The sequence below is a fragment of the Pollicipes pollicipes genome, unplaced genomic scaffold (genome assembly GCF_011947565.3).
Source record: "Pollicipes pollicipes isolate AB1234 unplaced genomic scaffold, Ppol_2.1 Scaffold_724;HRSCAF=833_pilon_pilon_pilon, whole genome shotgun sequence".
Taxonomy (NCBI): domain Eukaryota; kingdom Metazoa; phylum Arthropoda; class Thecostraca; order Pollicipedomorpha; family Pollicipedidae; genus Pollicipes; species Pollicipes pollicipes.
The window spans coordinates 69,994-91,342 of NW_023597047.1; the positions used below are offsets into that span (position 1 = coordinate 69,994).

Consider the following 21,349-nt stretch of genomic DNA (forward strand, 5'->3'; position numbering starts at 1 on the left):
CCTTTTAGAGCTGCGAGGAGTGCGCACGGGGGATAACCCGCCGAAGCTAGGGTTTCCGGTTTTAGTGTGTCTTGATCCATGTGTGTGTGCCTTGAAAACTTGACACATAGCCAGAAAAGCCACATTGTCAAGGTTGCAAGAATACATGATTGATTGACCATTGAGTTACATTCACGGGGACCAAGCGTGCTCGGGTCGCTCCCAGGACCAACAACGCTTGACCGCAAGGATTACCGGCCGAACGCTCTGACCAAACAAAAATACCTTTGCGGACGGCAGTACTCAGAAAGATCATACAAGCGCGATTTGTGTTACTAACGGATTGTTTTGAGAGGCTTTGTGAGAGCAAAAGCCCAACGTTTTGTCTCCGAAATGTTTCAACGTATTACCATGGATATGTCATCCTCGATTTGCGCAGAAAACCATCAGAGGAGCCAAAATGTCATCCTTTGCCAGCATGCGAAAAGAAAATATTTTCATTCGAAGTTCACACAGTGAAACGAGCGGTCGAGGACCTGGAGTTTGAAGACGATGACCTTATGAGAAGATACTTCATCTCGCTGACTGACAGTTAAACACTTAACACATCTTGCTCTGAGTTGTAAGCTGAGTAATCTAAGCCTTCTTGGTACTTAGTTATAAGCTGATTATCGTAGATTTCCACATTTTCGTGTAAATCTGCCGGTATTCCTTGCTTTCACCAGCATAATACTTGCGTTTTTCTTTCCTTTTTTGAGCTCCGGTGATGACGACATGCGCCACATCTCTCACGAACCTGAATCCCGACTGCTAACGCTCGTATAGAACTAGCGCTTTTGATAGGACCAACCCAGGACCAGCATTGTTCCTGAACCAGGTCGCACCTGGCGCCAACAATCACCCTAAAAGGGCCAGTGCTCCATGTGAAGCGTTTATCCGGGAGAATAAAGATCTGCGTATTCTGCAAAAGCAAAAAAAGAAAGCAAGAAAGCAAGAAAGCTTCTGCGTCTTCATCTTCTGGGAAATGGGACAGACTCTGCTTTTCTTTGCAGCGTCCTCAGTCCCCCCCCCCCCCCCCCGGAAAAGCAACAGATCAGAAAAGCCCCAGGCCCTTCTGAAATTTCCGCTGCTTCAGCTCTTGGCACACTTACAGCAGCAACATCTTCTTCGCTCAAGGCCACATCTACGAAGTTGTGACTCTTTGATCGGCCATCTCATTCCGGCTGGCACCACGTGTGTCCGTCCGAAGGCACGGACAGGTACGGCACGCGCACGGTGGCTCGGCGCGCCGCGAGAGGGCGGCGCGTCGCTGACACTGGCGGTTCGGACAAAAACGGGCGGCCGTGCCCGGCCAGCACCAGCGTCGGCAGTCAGCCGTCGGAGGGCGCCGGGGGGGTGCGTGCGCGCGTGTCGGTCAGGGGCCGGCGGCTGCTGGTACGACAGACGGTGTGCTATGACAGTGCTGTAGATGAGTGCGGTGAATATGGAGTTTCGAACGGAACCATTGGAGGATTTCTATGACATTTTCGAGGAGCTTGGCAGGTAAGCTCGCAAAAATAGGATTTATCAAGTTTTGTGCTTGAATTGACTGGTATCCGGCTAGAAGTCGTTTAAACGTGTGGTGTCAACAAATTAACGTATCGATAACTGTGTCGTTAAAGAACTTGGCGGAACCTAGCTATGTTACTGGCCTGTAAGCGTTATCTGATGTTTACCTTTTGTTATTTTGATTCTACGTCCTTCAGCACTTCAAAAATTTAGCACATGCGATGATGAAACTTCCGTTAAATGCGCTGAAACGCCACACCTTGCATGCTGAAGCTTAGCCCAACATATTCCCTATCGGCGTGCGTACATTGAGATCTCGATGAAAGCGTGCGTCTGCAACGTACTACGTGTGCCAATTCCATCTTCCGGGAAATGGGTGTCTCTGTTCCCTGTCAGCTTGTGTAATAATGTATAAGGGCTCTTAAGGGCGACAACGAAATCTTCTACGAGAGGCGGGGTATCCAACCAACTGTCTGTGCGCAGGCACATTTCTCCAGCCACTGAGGCCGTATGATTACAGGTACGCTTGGCACGTGTAACCATGACAAAATAATAACTTGGCTTGAAAGGCACTCTCCTGGCCACCTCAACAACTTCGTGGAGCTCTATGTGGCATGTGTGGGGTGGGTTATTGGGTGCACAGCGTAGTCTTAGTGAGAATGGGCCAAACAAGGCATTCTTACTATATTCGTTCCTGAAATAAGTAGAAATTTACAATTTCAAGACACAGTTTTTGGGCACAAGAAATTCCGAGCACATGAACACTGCCTGCTCCTTGAGTCTGTCGGAATGTTATGAACAAAAACGTTGCCATAAATGAACCATGACTTCGTGCATTAGCAGATTATGCGGCATGTTGGTTTCAGAATGGGCCACGTCAACATCCATTGAAATTTTCATGAGTTCAACGTTTTGTCGCAGTAAGATGGTCGTCCCGGCAGTTTGGCCGCACCATCTCTTCTCAGCATTGTTCAGCCGTGACTGTGCGGCGGGCACTTGCCTTTCATTGGGCCGACGTTAAGGTCAGAGCTCGGCGGACTAGAGAGAGTATTGTGCTGTGTTTGCTCCCGTAATCAGAACAGCTGACGGAGTGGCCAAGCTCAACAAAAATAAACATATATATATATATATATATATATATATATATATATATATATACACGCATAATATCTTGTTCAAACACCTGTAGTATACCTTGTTCAATTTTGTCCAGTTTCCGGCAAGCACATAGTGTAATACTAAGCCTATTGTTAACGAACGTGCGGGCTAAATACCAAGCGGAAGGTAACCAGCGAAGTGGCTCTCGTTTCTTACGGCGTTTCCTCTCATAGGCCATTGAGATACTTTATGCCTGCTGTCCTCACTCGCACATTCGAATTATACAAACAAATGCCTGCATGCATGTGGTAAACAGCGCCACGCCTATTGCTTGACCGTTATCGCGTGTGTTTTTGTTTTGTTTGTTGTTGCAAGAACGGGAACACAAAGACAGGACGAGGATAGTCTGTTGCCGATTCCAAGGACCCAGGTTCATTGGAAGCCGCACGCTGAATCAGCAGCGCCGGGTAAAGCGCCACAAAGCACCGCGGCCGTCCAGCGCGGACGCCCCCGCTTCACACTTGGTCGTCCTCTGACGCTACTGCCGCACGCGGCGCCCTCTCCGTACGGAAATAGACGTCACTTGGCAGGCGGCGGCCGACCGGTCATGGTGCAAATGGCGACCCCTGCCGGCGCGCCCCGCGCAGCAAGCACGCGCCACTTGCCTCGCATTGAACGCGTGTCGCATCTGGCGTGACAAATCGAGCGCAGCGCCGCTTGTTCCAGAATATGACTGCGCGGATTCTCGGGTCCCGTTTGTGCTGCCAGGCGCCGACGATGACGGGATGCCGGAGCGGACCAGTGCACGCAGAGCCTGCAGCGCCGGGGATTCGAACTGAACTGGCCCGTTGGAGCCTGGTCTATAAAGGACAGGGTGACTTCACGAGTACTGTTCTCGGCTATGTTCTTGCGCGAAAGAAATGTCCTACGATTGTCGGGGAACCTCAGCTTATGAAAACAGCCTTATCTGTGCAGTTATATAGGTTATCTGTGCGATTTCTACAATGGGGAGAACATATCGTTGGTTTGCACTGGCCGTAGGATTCGGCTGACTCCGACCGGATGACCCAGCGAGAGGGTTCATGAATTTGGGGCGCTACCAAATGCTACCATGCTAGCCGACTGTTGCGGTCTACTTCAGCTGATGGGGCTGCCAGATTCAGCCGCCTGGCAAGCAGGAACATAGCCTTAGGACTGGCACCTCTAGCCAACAGCCATTGCTCGTGACGGGCAGGACTCCTCATGCCATGTCTGGCGCCTGCGCCATTGGTTACCATCCCTTCCGCCCCCTTTCCGTTGCCATGTCTGGCGCCTGCGCCGTTAGTTGCCATCCCTTCCGCCCCCTGTCCGCTGCCATGTCTGGCGCCTGCGCCGTTAGTTGCCATCCCTTCCGCCCCCTGTCCGCTGCCATGTCTGGCGCCTGCGCCGTTAGTTGCCATCCCTTCCGCCCCCTGTCCGCTGCCATGTCTGGCGCCTGCGCCGTTGGTTACCATCCCTTCCGCCCCCTGTCCGCTGCCATGTCTGGCGCCTGCGCCATTAGCTACCATCCCTTCCGCCCCCTGTCCGCTGCCGTCCTGCACTGCACCCTGTCCAGCCTCCGATTCTGCCTCTCCGGCTAGCGGGACCTCCACACAGGTCACTGACCCAGCCGCGACCCCGCCAGCGGCAAGCGAACGGAAGCAGCGCAGGCCAGTGTCCAGTCACCACGGGGTGTTCCCTCACGAGTCACGGGCGTCGGAGGCAGCACCGGCAGGTCTCTGGTCAGGGAGCCTCACGTTGGTGAGAGGCCACCTCCACCGGCCGGGCCTCTCGCGGGACACGGGAGGCCGAAGGCAGCGCCGGCAGGTCTCTCGTCTGGGAGCCTCACGTCGATGAGAGGCCACCTCCGCCGGCCGGGGAGGCCCCGGCCTCTCGTGGGTCACGCGGCGCCGGAGACGGCACCGGCAAGCCACTCGTCAGAGAGCCTCACGTTGGTGAAAGGCCACCTCCGCTGGACGGGGCCTCTCACGGGACACGCGGCCCCGGAGGCAGCGCTGACGGATCGGGCATAGGACACGCCTCGCGCTAGAGTTGCCACCTCGGCCCGCCGCAGCCGTGTGTGATTAAGCAGCCGCCAGATGACCACCATCCATCATCCGATCCATGAATAATTTTGCATCTAACTGCCACACGGTGTCGCCGCGGTCGGCGGCCACGGGACGCGTCAGTCGCCGACCCGCCTCACTCCGGCCCACTGATCTCGCACAGCTATCTGCGGTCATGGTTAATTGACCTGCTCTGGTGTCCGCAGTCAGCATTAGTTGACCTGCTCGGGTGTATGCAGTCAGCGTTAGTTGACCTGTTGGAATGTCTGCGGTCGGCGTTAGTTGACCTGCCGAGATGTCTACAATCAGCGTTAGTTGACCCACTGGAATGTCTGCGGTCGGCGTTAGTTGACCTGTTCGGGTGTATGCGCTCGGCGTTGGTTGACCTGCTGGGATGTCTGTGGTCAGTGCTAGTTGACTTGCTTGGGCGTCTGCGGTCTGCGTTAGTTGACCTGCCGAGATGTCTGCAGTCATCGTTAGTTGACCCGCTGGAATGTCTGCGGTCGGCGTTAGTTGACCTGTCCGGGTGTCTGCGCTCGGCATTTGTTGACTTGCTGGGATGTCTGCTGTCAGTGCTAGTTGACCTGCCGGGATGTCTGCGGTCAGGGCTAGTTGACCTGCCGGGATGTCTGCGGTCAGGGCTAGTTGACCTGCCGGGATGTCTGCGGTCGGTGTTAGTTGACCTGCTGGGCTGTCCGCGGTCGGCGTTAGTTGACCTGCTGGAATGTCTGCGGTCGACGTTAGTTGACCTGCTGGAATGTCTGCGCTCGGTATTAATTGACCTGGTGGGCTGCCTGCGGTCAGGGTTTGTTTTACTGGTGGGCTGTCCCGGGGAGTCCACCTTCCGTGCCCCGGCTGGCCAGGCGCCATGTTTAACGGACGTGTCGAACCGTTCACCGCGTTTCTCTGAAGGCATGACCGAAAGCCGGATGTTTCGTGCCGTTTCTTCCGCATGTATATTTTACCAGCCATATGTTTCAGTGACTGTCGCCGATTCTCCGCCTAGGTTACAAGAACTGTTACCATGGATTGCTCGCTGGGAAAGATCGGTTGGAAAAATACCGAGAATATCGGCAAGATGCTCTGAGATTATTTTTAACATTTACAGCTATTCGCATACCTCATAATGCATTTGACCCTTTTATGGATATTCGACTTTCAATGTTTCACTAGCTTTCTATAGCCCATTGATGCCTTCTTTGCTTTGTATACATTGACACCGCATCTACATTTACCCCACACCAGTCGTAGCTAGCATCCTGATAAGGGCCTTCTGTCGGTTGTTATCGTGTGGTGCATTAGCTATCGACATCAACGCCCGATATCTTCCCCGCGGCTTAGGTCTATCAACCAACTGTACTCCATCAGTGCAGCCTCGATCATTCGTCAAGGCGCGCGGACCCTCGGCTTACTGGTGGCCTGGGGTTGAGAAGCAGACCACAGACAGGCTGCGGAATAGGTCCTTCATCAGTGCAGCCTCGATCATTCGTTAAAGCCCACGGAACCGCGGCTTGCTAGTGGCCTGGAGTTGAGAAGCAGACCACAGATAGGCTGCGGAACAGGTTCTTCTACCCCTGCCTCACACGGTACAGATACTTGCATAGCAACCCTCGTGGGGCGCCCACCATATTTGGTCTATTTGTATTATTTTCTTTGGTACAGAGTTTGTGCCTAACGTGCCTCATGTCAGCCACCCAGGGACGTCACTGGGATCAAAGCTATCCGTCCTCTGTTCGTGTCCATATACAGACGGTCGTATATTTCTGGTGTCGATCAGTTTGCATCTGGGCCTGCCAGGCGATGAGTAGAGGGGCTTCTGAGCCTGAGGTCGCTGGGGAACGTCTCGCGGCCGGGCGCGTGGGAGGCTGGCCTCCCTGACGACAGGTCGGCGCTGCCACATGAATGTCAGCGACCGTCTGAAATGTGTTGCAGTGCAGGCTTGGCTCGTCGGCGACCATATCGGCCAGCCATGGATGGGAGCCTACGCGGCACCGCCATCCATGAGCCTTCCGTTTTTGTTGAACTGCAGGTCGTAATCCCATCAACGCTGTGGGCCGGTACAAGCTCTAGGGCAACATCACCCTGACCTCGAGCTCTGAACCTCGACCTTGAGCTCCTTGGCAACATGACCCTGACCTTGAGCTCTGAGCCCTGACCTTGAGTTCCGCTGCGACATGACCCCAGCTTCGAGCTCTGAACCCTGAACTTGAGCTCTCCGGCAGCTTGACACTGACCTCGAGCTCTGAACCTTGACCTCGAGCTCCTTGGCAACATGACCCTGACCTTGAGCTCTGAGCCCTGACCTTGAGTTCCGCTACGACATGACTCCAGCTTCGAGCTCTGAACCCTGAACTTGAGCTCTCCGGCAGCTTGACCCCGACCTCGAGCTCTGAGCCCTGACCTTGAGTTCTGAACACTGACCTTGAGTCCCGCGGCAACATTACCCTGACCTTAAGCTCTGAACCCTGAGCTCGGCTCCGCTGCACTGTCCAAGTTGTTTCCCTCTTCTGTGACCCTGCAGGCCACCAAGCGCAGGGTTTTGCCCCTTAAATATTGATTGATTGACGTATATATATATATATATATATATATATATATATATATATATATGTGTATATCGTAGTGGTGACAATCTAACGCCAGATTATGTCATTCCTTGTGCTTCAATTGAGATATATATGCCTTGAACAGATGAGATGCGTTCTATTTTGGCGTCAGACAACTAAATATCAGCTTTCATGTATGATAAGTGTGATCGTTGAGGTTTATCAGCATTGTTCAAAGAATAGCTCGCTATTAGAGACTGTGTGATACCAAAAACAATAAGCAATGAGTAAGAAAGTGGGCTTGATTTTGATACATTATTCCCCGTTGTTCTCAGGATCAATTATTTTTAATTAATGCGGAATCAGGCATTGTCTTAAGCGCACCTCATGCCCTTAACGCTCTGACCTAGATTCCCGATGATTCTGGCTTAATGCGCGGTTACCCTAGCAAAAAAAGAAGAAGAAAAGACAAGGCAAAAGTTATAGAAGCCTCAATGCTCAAACGTCGGCGTGCTCTTATAAGAGTGCCAACTGTAAGGCACATGCCGACGCTTGCAGACGGGCCACAGGTGGTGCGAGCCAACTGGTGCCTATCGTAGCGGACCCGGACCCGGACCCAGACCCAGACCCGGATCCGAACCCGGACCTGGACCCGGACCCGGACCCTTGGACCCCATGCCATCGCAGTGCGGTCTCGGCCACCGGGCCTCCCCACACTGACACGACAGCATGAGCCACGGTCGACGGACGTCTGCCGGCCGGCAGCGGGCTAATCAGCGGCGGGTCAGCGCCGGGTCAGCACCGGTCTGAACCGTGTGACGGCTGACGGAGCAGCCGGCGGCCACCGCACAGCATCGCTGGCACCGGTCTGCTCTACACCACCATCAGCGCCTAGTCAAGAGTGGCCCTCACGCTCCGCGCCCGGCGCCGCAGTGATCGCGGCTGTTTTACGACCGCCACACGGTCCGGCCTGAGTGCACACACGATGCTCATGCTTACAGCACATTACGGGCTCGCTCGTGTCCGGGCGATGGAGTGGCAGCTTGGCTGGTGCAGCGTGTGGTGGCAGCTGACGGGCCGGGCGAGACTGGCCGCCACCGGTGCATGACTCGGCGGCCGGCACTGCTCTGAAGGCGGGCCCATGAACCGGTGGAAAACGTCGTCCGCGTGTCACGCTGCGCTGCCCACCCTGACTGCGGGGAGAGACGCCGCGCCCGGGAGCGCACGCCGCGGCTACAGCACCCCATCTGCAGGGGCGCGGCGCCGGCGTGGCCGCAGCCTGGGCGAGCGCAGGGCGCCAGCATGACCGGTCTGTGTCATGCTTCGCCGCCCACTGGGCACGCAGGGGGCAAGGGAGACCACCCCAGCCCGACAGGCTGGCGTCATGAGCTCAGGCCGTAAACAGTGAACGCGTGACTCTCTTGGCCTGTCGGCGCGACGTTCGTGTCTCGTGCGCGCTCGCCGCGCCGCCAGCCACCAAGCGCCGGAGAGGTAGCTGTGAGCTGACTCTGCAGGCCGGCCCCTCAGGTACCGACGACCGGCCGTAATGCCCTCCCATTGTCACTCAATTGCAGGGGCGCCACGTTTGATTGATGCCGAGCGCGGCGGGGCCGGTCGCCGAGGCCGTGAGACGGCGGCTGCGTGGCCCGCTGACCTCACTTTCGATGGCGGCCGGCTGTCGGAGGTCGCGCTCCCGAGCCGGCAGCCGAGCCTCTGGACGCAGTGGCCGCCTTACTGGCCAGATGGCGTGCCAGTCGTGCTCTCCCAGGCGTGGCGTGGGATACGACTGGGCAGAGCACCAATTCATGCCCGTGTGTGCTGCAGGATCGCACGCATGCGGTGTAGACGAGGAGGAAGTAGCTGAAAATGCTATCACGCACGGCGTAGATCGGCGGACGGCGCCGCTTCCACGGGATGGTCGTATTTTGTCGGAACACTGCGTCATCACAGTCCGTGCTCTGTGACTTGCGTCTCCGCTGCGGTCGATGCGGTCGCGGCCGATTCACGCTCCGTCGCCGTCCTGTGGCGATCATGACCGGGACGGGTCCCGATGTGAGGGCTCAGGTCGTGAGCTGCGGTTCCAGCTCCGCCAGGAAGCGTGCCTCGCGGCTGGAACCGGCTTCCGACACTCGAGCCGCTCTCCGGCCGCCTCGGTGTCGGCTCTCGGCCTGCAGCGGACGCCGTCCGGCGGCCCTGCAGCGCCGCTCGTGCGTGACGCCGACCGCCGCTGGCCGACTCAGAGCGCGACGGCGCGCAGAGTCACGGCCAGCCACGACAGCTGGTCCGGCAGCGGTGTCACGTGAACCGTGGCAGCTGGTCAGACGGAGATGTCAGGTGAACCGCGGCAGCTGGTCAGACGGAGATGTCAGGTGAAGCGTGGCAGCTGGTCAGACGGAGATGTCAGGTGAACCGCGGCAGCTGGTCAGACGGAGATGTCAGGTGAACCGTGGCAGCTGGTCCAACAGAAAGAAGAAATTGTGAGTTTTTGTGCAGTTCGGAGAAAATGGTGGCGCTGTTTGCTTCGTGTGCACTAGGCAATCTTGAAACTAGTACTACAGCCGAGCTCAGGACCTCAACCAAACAGATGGCCTTAACTGAAGCGAGTTCAGAGGAAACAGATTTAAGGCGAGTTCAGCAAACGCCGAGATAAAACCAACAGCCTTTCAACTTTGACAGTGACAGTCCCCTTGTTGGGTTACTGCATAATTCAGCAAGGAATACGCATTTTCGTACACATGCCTTTGATATCCTTTGTCCTTACCAAAGATGAGCCGTATTTCATAAACCGAGACTGCAGGCGCACGCTATCTTAAATCAAACCATGTAAGCCAACAGCTGGAAAAGGTTCCGCTCCGTCCCGACATTTCATTGGCAAGTCACTCATGAATATAAGATGTTAATGCAACTTTGTCGTTGCCGGCGCGAGTGCTCATGCTGGGTGATTCCAGGCTGAGGATGTTCCCAATAAATATTTTGCGCAGTGATTTTTGAAGTTTCTTTCTATGAAGGTGGACTATTTTTCGAAAAGGGGTATAGCAGCTATTGGCTGGAGGGGAGGTGACAAGTCCAGTGAAATGTGACCACCTCACGAGCGAACTGATAAAAACTGGCTACGCACCGGACAGGCACTGGCCAGCCCGAACGGGCCGGGCCGCCACCGCTGGCAGCTTCACCCCATCGGCCTAGCTGGCCATCTTTCCATGGATTCATTAGGTTTTAAAAAACTGGATTGTGATGGTGGTTCTATCGATTTATTAGCTGAATATGTATTGACTGAATATGTATCGTTCTGTAAGGGTTTGTCTTCCTAACCCCTGTCTCCATGGAATGCACCCATGGTGCCGAAATGCAATGCTTGCTTTCAGTTCTTATGCTGAATTATCAACCTACAGTGTACCAGGAGGCATTGGTTAGATGATGTTATTTAGAAAAGGTTACCTTTAGTGTCAATCCTAGAATTGTCAAGCTCCTCTTGGGTACGTACCTAACAAAAAATTGTGACTGATGTTGCGCTGTTCTTGCCACGGTCCGACTCCGGACGAGGCGTCGGCTTGTGTCATCACAAACAGCAAGTGCGGCCAACATAGGTGCCACTGCAGTGTGTAGCTGAGACTGGGCACGTGCCCTGACAGACGCAGCGGGTCTGACCAGGCCAGGCATGGTGTCTCGTGGCTGGTGACGTCCGCGGTGGCATTCAGTGACTTCAGGGTCGCCTGTTGGGAGAGCCTCTGCGGTGTCTGCGAAGACCACCTGCCCAGCTGCCCTGCGGAAAGACACCGCCTCTGTGCGCGCGAGGACGCCTGTGTGCCACCTCTCTCACGGTGCTCATGGGTGGTCGTGTGGCCTGTCGAGCGTAGGTTCGTCCCGAACGGTGCCGGGGCCGCCGGGCGTTTCGCACATCCCGACTGACGTAAGCTCTGGCCCAGTTCGGACGGCTCGCAGCTGTCGTCTCGGGCATTGAATGACGTTGACGGTACACCGCTGGCGTCCAAAGCATACGTTTACAAAGCCGATGTCACGTGGTCCCAGCGGGCAGGTCGATAGGACCCCGAACTGGCGACGGACGCCTGATGTGGTCCTGCGTGTTATGACTTCGGAGGAGCAGCGCGTGCCGCGCCCGCACCGTGACGTGCGCGGCGCCGGTCCGACAGAGGCCTGCGGGCGCACCGCGCCGCCAGGCCATGCCCTGCATGAGATTTCACCAGGTCTCCTGCACGTCCGTAATGGGCACTTATCCCTGCAATGAGTGGTGGGCTCGGGTATCCTGCACGGACACATGAGGTCATGTGCCGGCCCGACCGGCCAGAGTCACGTGCCCATCTTCATCTCCTGACGGTAACCGCCCGCGTCTCCGCCCCTAACTATCCCGGAGCGGTATCAGAGCGGTATCAGAGGTCCTAACTATCCCGGAGCGGTATCAGAGCGGTATCAGAGGTCCTAACTATCCCGGAGCGGTATCAGAGCGGTATCAGAAGTCCTATCTATCCCGGAGCGGTATCAGAGCGGTATCAGAGGTCCTAACTATCCCGGAGCGGTATCAGAGCGGTATCAGAGGTCCTATCTATCCCGTAGCGGTAGCAGAGCTGTATCAGAGGTCCATAAAACTATACCCGGAGCGGTATCAGGCGGTATAAGAGGTCCTATCCTATCCCGGAGCGGTATCAGAGCGGTATCAGAGGTCCTATCTATCCCGGAGCGGTATCAGATCAGATCCCGGAGCGGTATCAGATCCCGGAGCGGTATCAGATCCCGGAGCGGTACCAGATCAGATCCCGGAGCGGTATCGGATCCCGGAGCGGTACCATATCAGATCCCGGAGCGGTATCAGATCCCGGAGCGGTATCAGAGGTCCCGCGCTGACCTGACCTTTCCTCATTGAAATGCAGGAAGGCGGTGACTTTGATACCTTTATGGGGGTGGTATGAGGCAATAAACTTATTTCGTCGTGGACCGACAGCTTCCAGCTGTTTTCGTGCCGACATTAGCGGTGTAGCAGCCAGGCACACCACGGATGGCGCAGTATGTGACCAGTGCGCGCGGGCCGACTGCCTGCGCCGGGTGACGGCAGCCCTCGGGGCCTCCTTCAGGCGGCGGCTCGGAGCTGCCGACATGCTGTGTATGTTGGCCCTCCGTGCGGCGCCGCTCTGCCGTCAACAGGCGCGGGAGCCGGGAGCGCTCGGCAGACACTGGCCTTCGTACGCGCCCCGCGCGCAGAGACAGCGCCTCGGTCACGCGGCAGTCGCCTGGAAGGCAGGGCACGTGCCGTCTCGTAAGGACTTCGTTGATCCGGATGACGACTTGGTACGACGAGGCTCCGTCAGCTCCGGTGTCAGCGACCCGTGAGGTGCCGGTCAGCGCAGCGCGACTAGCTCTCCTGACTCCTGAGAACGAAGAGGCGGACAGAAACGCGACCTGCGGCGGCTCCCAGCGGCCAGCTCAGCGGCGCCTGCCGTCGCGTTCGCTGGGCCTGCGCCGGTGGCGTCGCTCCGCACCCGCGCAGGGACCGGCGACCGGCACCGCCAGCTGGCCTCACCTCCGGCCGACCTCGCCCCGACTGTGGCCCCGTCGACCGCCGTGTTTATTGAATTCCGAGCGGGCGGCTCGGCCGGCCGTCCGAACAATGCCCGGCTGGCGTCGCCGGCAGGCCCGGGGCCGCCGCCTCTGTTTTTGTAGTGACGGCTCTATCACCGCCTGGTCCGCTGCAGGGCGTAGCTGGCGCCAGCGCCGGGGCGGCCGTACTGCGCTGTTGACCACGCGCCGGCGAGTGACGAGGTTGGAGCGTGGGGCGGCACCTCACTCGGTACCACGAGCTGGGGAAGCCAGGAGCCGAGGAATGCGCCGCTTCATGAGGGCACGGCGCACCACATATCGCTAGCTGGGCTGTAGTCTGCAGGCCGTTCTGCCGGGCGCCTGGGGCTGCAGTACCTGCGACGTGAACTGTGTAACAAGTCTCTCCAGGAGCACACGGCGTGATCTGTGGCGCTTTCGCCTCTGGAGCGAGGCCTTTAAATGTAGGGAGCGACGGCTGACGATCTCGCTCTCCCTGAAATACCAGAGCCTCGCTTGGAGGCCGAACTGGGATATCACGGTCCAACGCCCAGAGGTGTCTGCGGACTGGCTCATCCTCTATCTCTTGAAACCTCCGCCAGACGCCGTCACGGCGGACGGCCCGTACTGGATCTCCAGGACAGGTCAACACAGATGGCCCCGCACTGGATCTCCAAGACAGGTCAACACAGGTGGCCCCGCATTGGATCTCCAAGACAGGTTACAACGGACGGCCCGTCCTGGATCTCAAAGACAGGTTACAACGGACGGCCCGTACTGGATCTCCCAGGCAGGTCAACAAAGATGGCCCCGCACTGGATCTCCCAGACAGGTTACAACGGACGGCCCGTACTGGATCTCCAAGACAGGTCACAACAGACACCCCCGGGCGCCCCGCGCGCACCAATACGGCGCCTGCTGTTGTGACCCCGAAGAGGGGTCACAGCAGCAGGCGCCGTACTGGATCTCCAAGACAGGTCATAGAAGACGGCTCCCGCACTGGATCTCTAAGACAGGTCACAATAGACGGTCCTCTGCAGCGGCAGGCCCCTGCTGGAGGCCCGGGACTGGCCGCGGCGCTCAGTTAGGGACTGGTCAGGGACTGGTCAGGGCCCCTGCTGGAGGCCCGGGACTGGCCGCGACGCTCAGTTAGGGACTGGTCAGGGACTGGTCAGGGCCCCTGCTTGAGTCCCGGGGACTGGCCGCGACGCTCAGTTAGGGACTGGTCAGGGACTGGTCAGGGCCCCTGCTGGAGTCCCGGGACTGGCCGCGGCGCTCAGTTCGGGACTGGTCAGGGACTGGTCAGGGCCCCTGCTTGAGTCCCGGGACTGGCCGCGGCGCTCAGTTAGGGACTGGTCAGGGAATGGTCAGGGCCCCTGCTGGAGGCCCGGGACTGGCCGTGGCGCTCAGTAAGGGACTGGTCAGGGACTGGTCAGGGACTGGTCAGGGCCCCTGCTGGAGTCCCGGGACTGGCCGCGGCGCTCAGTTACTCTCTGCGCCCGTGACGGCGACGTCCAGCCATTGTGGCGCTTGCGAGCAAACGCATGGTGCGACCGACCGCCTGAGCACCAGGTTACATGGTGTGTTGCATAACATTGAAGCAACGGGGCAGTAAGATTATAGTTTGACAGAGAAAAGTATTTAATACCCGTAATAGTGCGTCGATTATCGTTCGTAATGAAGGCCTTGTCCCGCATCGAAGTAATTATTTTCGTGTAAAGGTTTCGCCCACCCCCGCGGAGTCAAACAAGGATTGCAATCATTGCGGTGGTCTGTCAAATAATTAGCAGCTTGTTTCGAAGTGAGGCCGCTATGTAGCCCAGCGCTAACCATGAGCGGTTATTCAGCAGGCGCGCTGCACATGTCCCACCAGCAGTCAGGCGGGTCTGAATCTGGGTCTTCTCTGTCTGGGGGCGTGATGCAGCATCACAACGCCCCACGCCTGGGCGGCTCACCACAGCACGACACTTACACTTGGTCAAGCGGTTGCCGTGCCTGGCCGGGAGATCGGCCTACAGGGATGGATCGGCTGCGACGAGCTGACTCTACAGCTGGGCGCTAGCCTGTGACGTGTTTAGAGGCTGCAGTGACCGGTGGGGCGGACTCCGTCCTACGGGGCGGCAGACCGGCCATGCAACAATGTTGCAACAGTGAGCTCGCGAGACATCACCGGAGATCAGCGCGGTCCACGCGCGGGTCGGCTGACGGGCGACAGGCATGCGTCATGCGCCCCGGTCCGGCTTTACGGCCTCGCATCGCAGCTAAATGGGTCACAATGTGTCAGCGCGGTGCATGGATTCCTGGCGACCTGGCACCACGCCATGCGTTGGCTAGTTGCTCAACGTCCACCTGACGTTCGCTGACAGAGCCTTCTGAACGTTCTGGAGGAAGATTGTTCGCATGCGTTAAAGGTGGATGTGGATGCGCTGGCGACGTTTTTGTCGCAAACGCCATCTGAAGGACGTAACATATCGTTGACATAGTCACGGGATGGGACGCCAAATGGCGATGGCAAAGTAGGGACGATGCGATGCGACTAGAGGCGATGGTGTCACTGACGAAAGAGGGACCTCTCTCGCATGGCCAGATCAGAACGCTGATGGCAATACTCCTTCACCGCGCAACCTCGCAGGTAGCACTGCCCCACCGTACCGGCCACACGCCACGGTTACCTGCCAGTGGGCCACGCCGTGCGGGCGCCGGAGGGGAGCGGCGGAGCCAGGTGTGCGGTGGGCCCGTCGCAGCGACGACACCCGCTCGCCGCTGCGGCGCACGGCCGCGGCGTCGGCGCTCCTCGGCGCAATCCGCTCCGCGCCAAACCGGGCCCGTACGAGCGGCGTGGCGGCGCCCGTCGGACCGGACGCCGCCTCTAAATCCGTCAGGTGTCGGCGTGGCGCGGCGCGGCGCGGCGCGCTAGCCGCCAAGCGTTGCTTTATGACGCCGGGGAGGGCCTGCCGACGACCGGCACGTGCACTGAGCGACGCCTACCGAGTCCAGTACCGTTGGGGGACGCGCACAGAGTCAAGTACCGCTGGGGGACGCGCACTGAGTCCAGCACCGCTGTGGTACGTGTACTGAGTCTAGTACCGCTGTGGTATGCGCACTGAGTTCAGTACCGCTGTGGTACGCGCACTGAGTCCAGTACCGCTGTGGTATGCGCACTGAGTCCAGTACCGCTGTGGTATGCGCACTGAGTCCAGTACCGCTGTGGTACGCGCACTGAGTCCAGTACCGATGCGGCGGAACGCTCTGAGACGCGCGTTCTTCTGTGCCACGCTCCGCCGCGCCACCCCGCTGGCCGATGACCTGTTCCGCTTTGGTGACACGCTTTGTAGTCACGATGATGAACGGTACTCGCGTGCACCTTGGTGCCTGTGGTTACGCAAACTGCAGTCCGCGACACCTCAAGGGCTCAGCGAGCATATGTGGCTGGTGAGGTGAGCGCTGCCTGTCGTCAAGCCATGCCCCTAGAATGTGTTACGCTCTGGCAGAGCGACCGGGTACCGGGAGTGAAGTCGGTTAGCCGCGCGCCTAGGAAACTGGAGGTACGAGGTTTGCCCCTCACCTGCCGAGTGCATCATGAAGGTGCAATGGCGGCGCGCTGGCAGTGCACGTGACAGACACGCCCCGCTTAAATCATCTCACCACCGTGCGGGGCGTTTAGAATTTGGTTGATGGCTGCCTCGCCCCAGTTTCCATATTGGCAGCTGGTTTGGACAGGTATGCTGACGGTTCAGTCTTGAGTCCGAGGACGACATGCTGACGGTTCAGTCTTGAGTCCGAGGACGACATGCTGACGGTTCAGTCTTGAGTCCGAGGACGACATGCTGACGATTCCCAAGAGGTTGTGCTACCTGCGCTGTCGTCTCTTTTCGCAATAGCCATTCAATTGACTGCGATCATCATTACTCCCTGTAATGCTATAGTGCACGGCTCGTATATCATCATGTCCAATGTTACATTCGGCGAACTCGGTGGGCGCGCTGATGGTAATCTCGCGGGTAAATCAACTAAGCCTTCGATCCTTCGGCGATATGTGAGGCATTCTGGCAGCAGCCTGTCTTTTTCTGCCTTGCCAAGAGATAACTGTTTCGGGTGGCAAAAACAAAATCATGCCGCTGTCCAAAACCCGAACCTCGGCTTTACCAGCACCGAAGACAACAGCGCCGATGTCAGTCTGTAGGCTCTCTTTAAGCGTACTGCTTATATGAGATTATAACCTATGCTTGTAGTTCTGATGTACCTATGGCCGTACCCCGCACCCCACGAATGTAACACAGATTCACGTATGCACTCCGCTGACCTGAACTCAGCTCCGATATTTATATCGGTGGCAGACACAACACCAAAAAGGCACCTCTAAGGCGTGAAACCAATAGCGGATCCATTTTTCCTTATTTCGGTGAAGCAGGCTCCCAATGTGCACCATGTTGCCAGCGTCCCTAAGTGGACGATGACCGGCTCCGAAGGTCCGACGCTGGATCACACGATGCGTCAGCCGCACGCCGCGCTAACGACCTCTCTTTGCGTGGCAGCGGCCAGTTCGCGGTGGTGCGCCGCTGCCGGGAGAAGACCACGGCCACCGAGTACGCCGCCAAGTTCATCCGTAAGCGGCGCGTGGCGTCATCGCGGCGCGGCCAGCCCATGGCCGACATCCAGCAGGAGGTCAACCTGCTCATGCAGATGGCGCATCCCAACGTCATCAGCCTGCACGACGTGTTCGACAACGACGTCTACGTCATCCTGGTGCTGGAGCTGTGAGTACCCGTGTCCTGGTAGAATCGCTCGGGCCGTGGCCGCAGGCCGCTGAAAGGGGGGGGGGGGGGGCAGCGGAAGTCGACAGTCAGCCAGGAGAGAGATGCGGGCATGGTCATGCACCGTATTTGCGGTAAACGGCAGCTGGCTGCACGTCGGTGGGTCGGCCTCAGTCGACCAGCAGAGCGGACGCCGCTGCGGGCTGCCGTGAGTCAGCGGTCGGCTGGGTCTGGTGTTGGGACGGCGTGTGCGGTGAGTGGCAGTGACCGCCTGCTGGCCATGTATGGCGCTCGTCTCAGCCGCGACCTCGGTGGCATGGTCCCCGACTGGGGCCGACCGGGCGCGGCCGACAAACAGTAGCCGGTGGGGCCTGCTCGGACCGGCGACCGACAGCTGCGCCTGGGAGCGCCATACATCAGCAGCGTGCGACTGCCGACTGAGCCAGCGCCGGAGGAGCGGCCTCAGTCGGGACCTGCCGCAATGGTGTCCAGGCCGGGCGGGGGAGGGGGGGGGGAAGGGGAAAGAGGTCACCCCCGCCGGGTGAGCGAGGGCTGCCGAGCGGTGTCCCGACCACGCAGCTGCCGCGTGAGAGCTGGGTCGTCGGTCAGGTGCCATCGCCAAGCCCGCCGCCGCGTCGTCCCCTTCCACAGCACTCCGTGGCCGGCGTCCGTCCGTCGGTGAGCCCGGATCCCCAGGCTCGTCTGTCAGGTCCCGCGACGGCGTCCGTAACCGGCGCCCTGCCGCCACCGCCGGTGGGGACGCGAGCGGCGCGGCCGCCAGCGATGACGCGGTTACCGAGGCGCCGCCGAAGCGCCGCTTTCGCCGCAACCGCGCCGCGCCGCTAATGTATGGAAGGAGACCGGCTGGGCGGGCGCCGGCGTGGACGGCCTAGCCCAGCCCGACGCCGGTCAATAGTGACCTCCGCGGCAGATCCATCGCCCCTCGCCGTGGTCGATCGATACTCCCCCTCACTCACCTGCACACCGGCAGCGAGAACCTTCCACTGGGCCAACGACAGACCACACATGAAATATCGCCAGCCGGAGGCAGTCGTCGCGATCGGCGACCTGATGATTGAAAACAGTAATAGGACGTAATCTCGTGATTTGATTTGCTGCTACAATGCATCGCATTCCTTGTTGTAGCGCCCACGGCATTAAAATACAATATATATATATATATATATATATATATATATATATATATATATATATATATAATCTCTCTCATCTCTTCGATCTCTCTCTCTATCTATCTCTCTTTCTCTCTCTCTCTCTCTTCTCTCTCTCTCTCTCTCTTCTATCTCATCTCTCTCTCTATCTATCTCTATCTATCTCTCTCTCTCTATCATATCTCTCTTCTATCTCCTCTAGTCTCTCTCTCTCTACTAATCTCTATCTCTCTATTCTGTGCTGTGTGTGTGGGTTGTGGGTGTGGGTGTGGTGTGGGGTTGTGTGGGTGCATATGCGTGCAGTGCGTGAGTAAGTACGTGCGTGATGCGTGTGTGCGCGCGGGCGTTGCGTGGGTACGTGCGTATGTGTGCGTGTGTGCCGCGGTGCATGCGTGCGTGCGTGTGCGCTGCGTGTGTAGTGTGTAGTGGTGTGTGTGTGTGTGTGTGTGTGTGTGTGTGTGTGTGTGTGTGTGTGTGTGTGTGTGTGTGTGTGTGTGTGTGTGTGTGTGTGTGTGTATGTGTGTGTGTGTGCGCCCGTTAGGAGTCACACTACCACAATGCTGTGCGGGGATGCATGGGAGCCATTTTTAGGAGCTGTTTTTCTTCTAAGTGACACTGTACTGTGCATGCTCCTCGCTCGCTAACATATCTTGTCCGCGCACAGTCACGCCGCCGACCTCGCCATAGCTTTCTCTGTTTACATATGTGACAATGGTGCTCTAAAGCGCATGTCTTTGTGAATGATGAGCCCTCACTCTATCGCTTACGGTCGCAACATGACCGCCTTTTGGCCGTCACGCCAGACACGATTTATTCTGATCGATACGCAGATTCACTCGTGTACAATGACCATGATTCCATAGTCAGACATGCCATAAACGTTTCATCGTGATCTAACCGGTCCAATGTGCACGCTGGCGGCATAAAGCCTGTGCGGTCCGGCGCCGTATACAAATGGCCAGGAGATACACGGACCCAGCCGAGATGGAGCCGGGCATGTTAGACCGGTCGTTCGACGACTGTAAACGCCGAGCCGCCGCTAACTGGCTAACAATATTGCTCTTTTAACAGCGGGTCTATCACCCATGGTCGTAAGCGTGAGCCTCTTTGTGCACATTGATAGAAGAAAGATAAAGAACTGGCGCTGAACCCCTGCACTATTGGTGCTTTTTACCGTTGCCTCAGCAGGGAAAAGGGCCTAGCGGGTGCTCATGTGATCAGCTCACCTGCATCAGATTGGTGTAACTGAAAACATGACGAATGCTTCTTTTGACCGGCTAGTTCAAGCTGCAGGCGTCAAATCAACACTGCACGGACCCATTTAAGCCCGCCATGGCAATGGAGGCGAACTTGAGTGACTTTGTTTTGGAACAGATATTGAAAGCATTTTTAAGAATTATCCAGGCACTAATGGACCTCAATCTGCAAAAGGGAGCTAGAATCGCTTTTAAACTAGGGTGGGGGTGAAAAATTCCATCGCAAAAGGACCGTGCGGGAGTGAAAAAATTAATTCACAAAAGATGAAACTTATGAGCTCGTGACTGATGCTTTAGCAAACAAAGACATATATTTCAAGTTGGCATGGACGTAATATCAGAAAGCTGACACAAGTGTTCTGCTTTTTCACACCTTAGGCCATTTAAGTGAAACAGAATACGTTAAAACATAATAATTTCATTAAAGTGTAATGAGCATAAAACATTATGAACACCAATTATTTGATGCTGCACTTTGCACTTCCCTTCCACAGCACTTTTACACAAAACAAAGCAGAGGAATTCAATAAAAAATAACATTAAAAAATTAAACAAGCATAAAACACTCAAACAAAAAACCGTGGACTCCTACACATCAGCCCATCACCAAGTCAAACACAATAGACATACCTCTGGCTTCTGTTAAGATGGGGTCAGGGAAAACAAACATTTTGCCACTTTTTTACAAAATACTAATGCCTATTTCCACGAAAGTAACCTAACTATGCCTAACCTAAACAGGTATACCTTATTTTACTATAAGTAACCTTCATCTCATCCTGTCTAACCTGTTTGTACCACGGCAGCAGTTGTGAGTTACTGATTCTTGCACAAATCCTATTGCCACTTGGCATGCACTTAACCAACTTAACCTAACTTAGTGGCCCATATGTTGAACGTCATCTCAACTCACCTATCTATTGACAGCAGCACTCGTGATAAAAACATGATAAAGCTATTTTGACTGGTTTCAACTCGCATTTCTATTCAGTTCATTAGTGTATGCTTGTTGACATCAGACAAAGTTGACAACACACAAATCAAAACACTTTAGATCACTTTGAACAAACTCATTTTGATTGTCATGGTTAGCCTATGTCAAGGGCAACAATGGGTATGATCCACAAAGCAATCTCTCTTCTCCAAAAGTAACATAATTTTTAGATGGCCATGCCAGTATTCCTGCTTGCCTTTTCAGCTGCAACAAAGGCATCTATTAAGGCTTGTTTATTCATATTTCATAACAAAGTGTGAGATCTTGGCTTCACGTTTTAAATGGGACGGTCTGACTATTTGTTACATACTAATATTTAACTCATATGATAATTGCTATGCAGCTTAGATAATTCCTGTGTTAAAAATATG

The 21,349-nt window shown here is 56.5% G+C and overlaps 1 protein-coding gene across 1 annotated transcript in view; it reads left to right on the forward strand.

Annotated features, from left to right (window-relative positions):
* Positions 1-1,354: 1,354 nt before the first annotated feature.
* The window catches only part of LOC119110910 (death-associated protein kinase 2), a gene marked incomplete at its 3' end in the record, with an annotated part of 80,187 nt that continues 60,192 nt past the window's right edge, over positions 1,355-21,349 (forward strand). Inside the window, 2 exon segments of the mRNA XM_037234786.1 lie at positions 1,355-1,521; positions 17,338-17,559. Coding sequence (XP_037090681.1) covers positions 1,448-1,521; positions 17,338-17,559 — 296 coding nt within the window.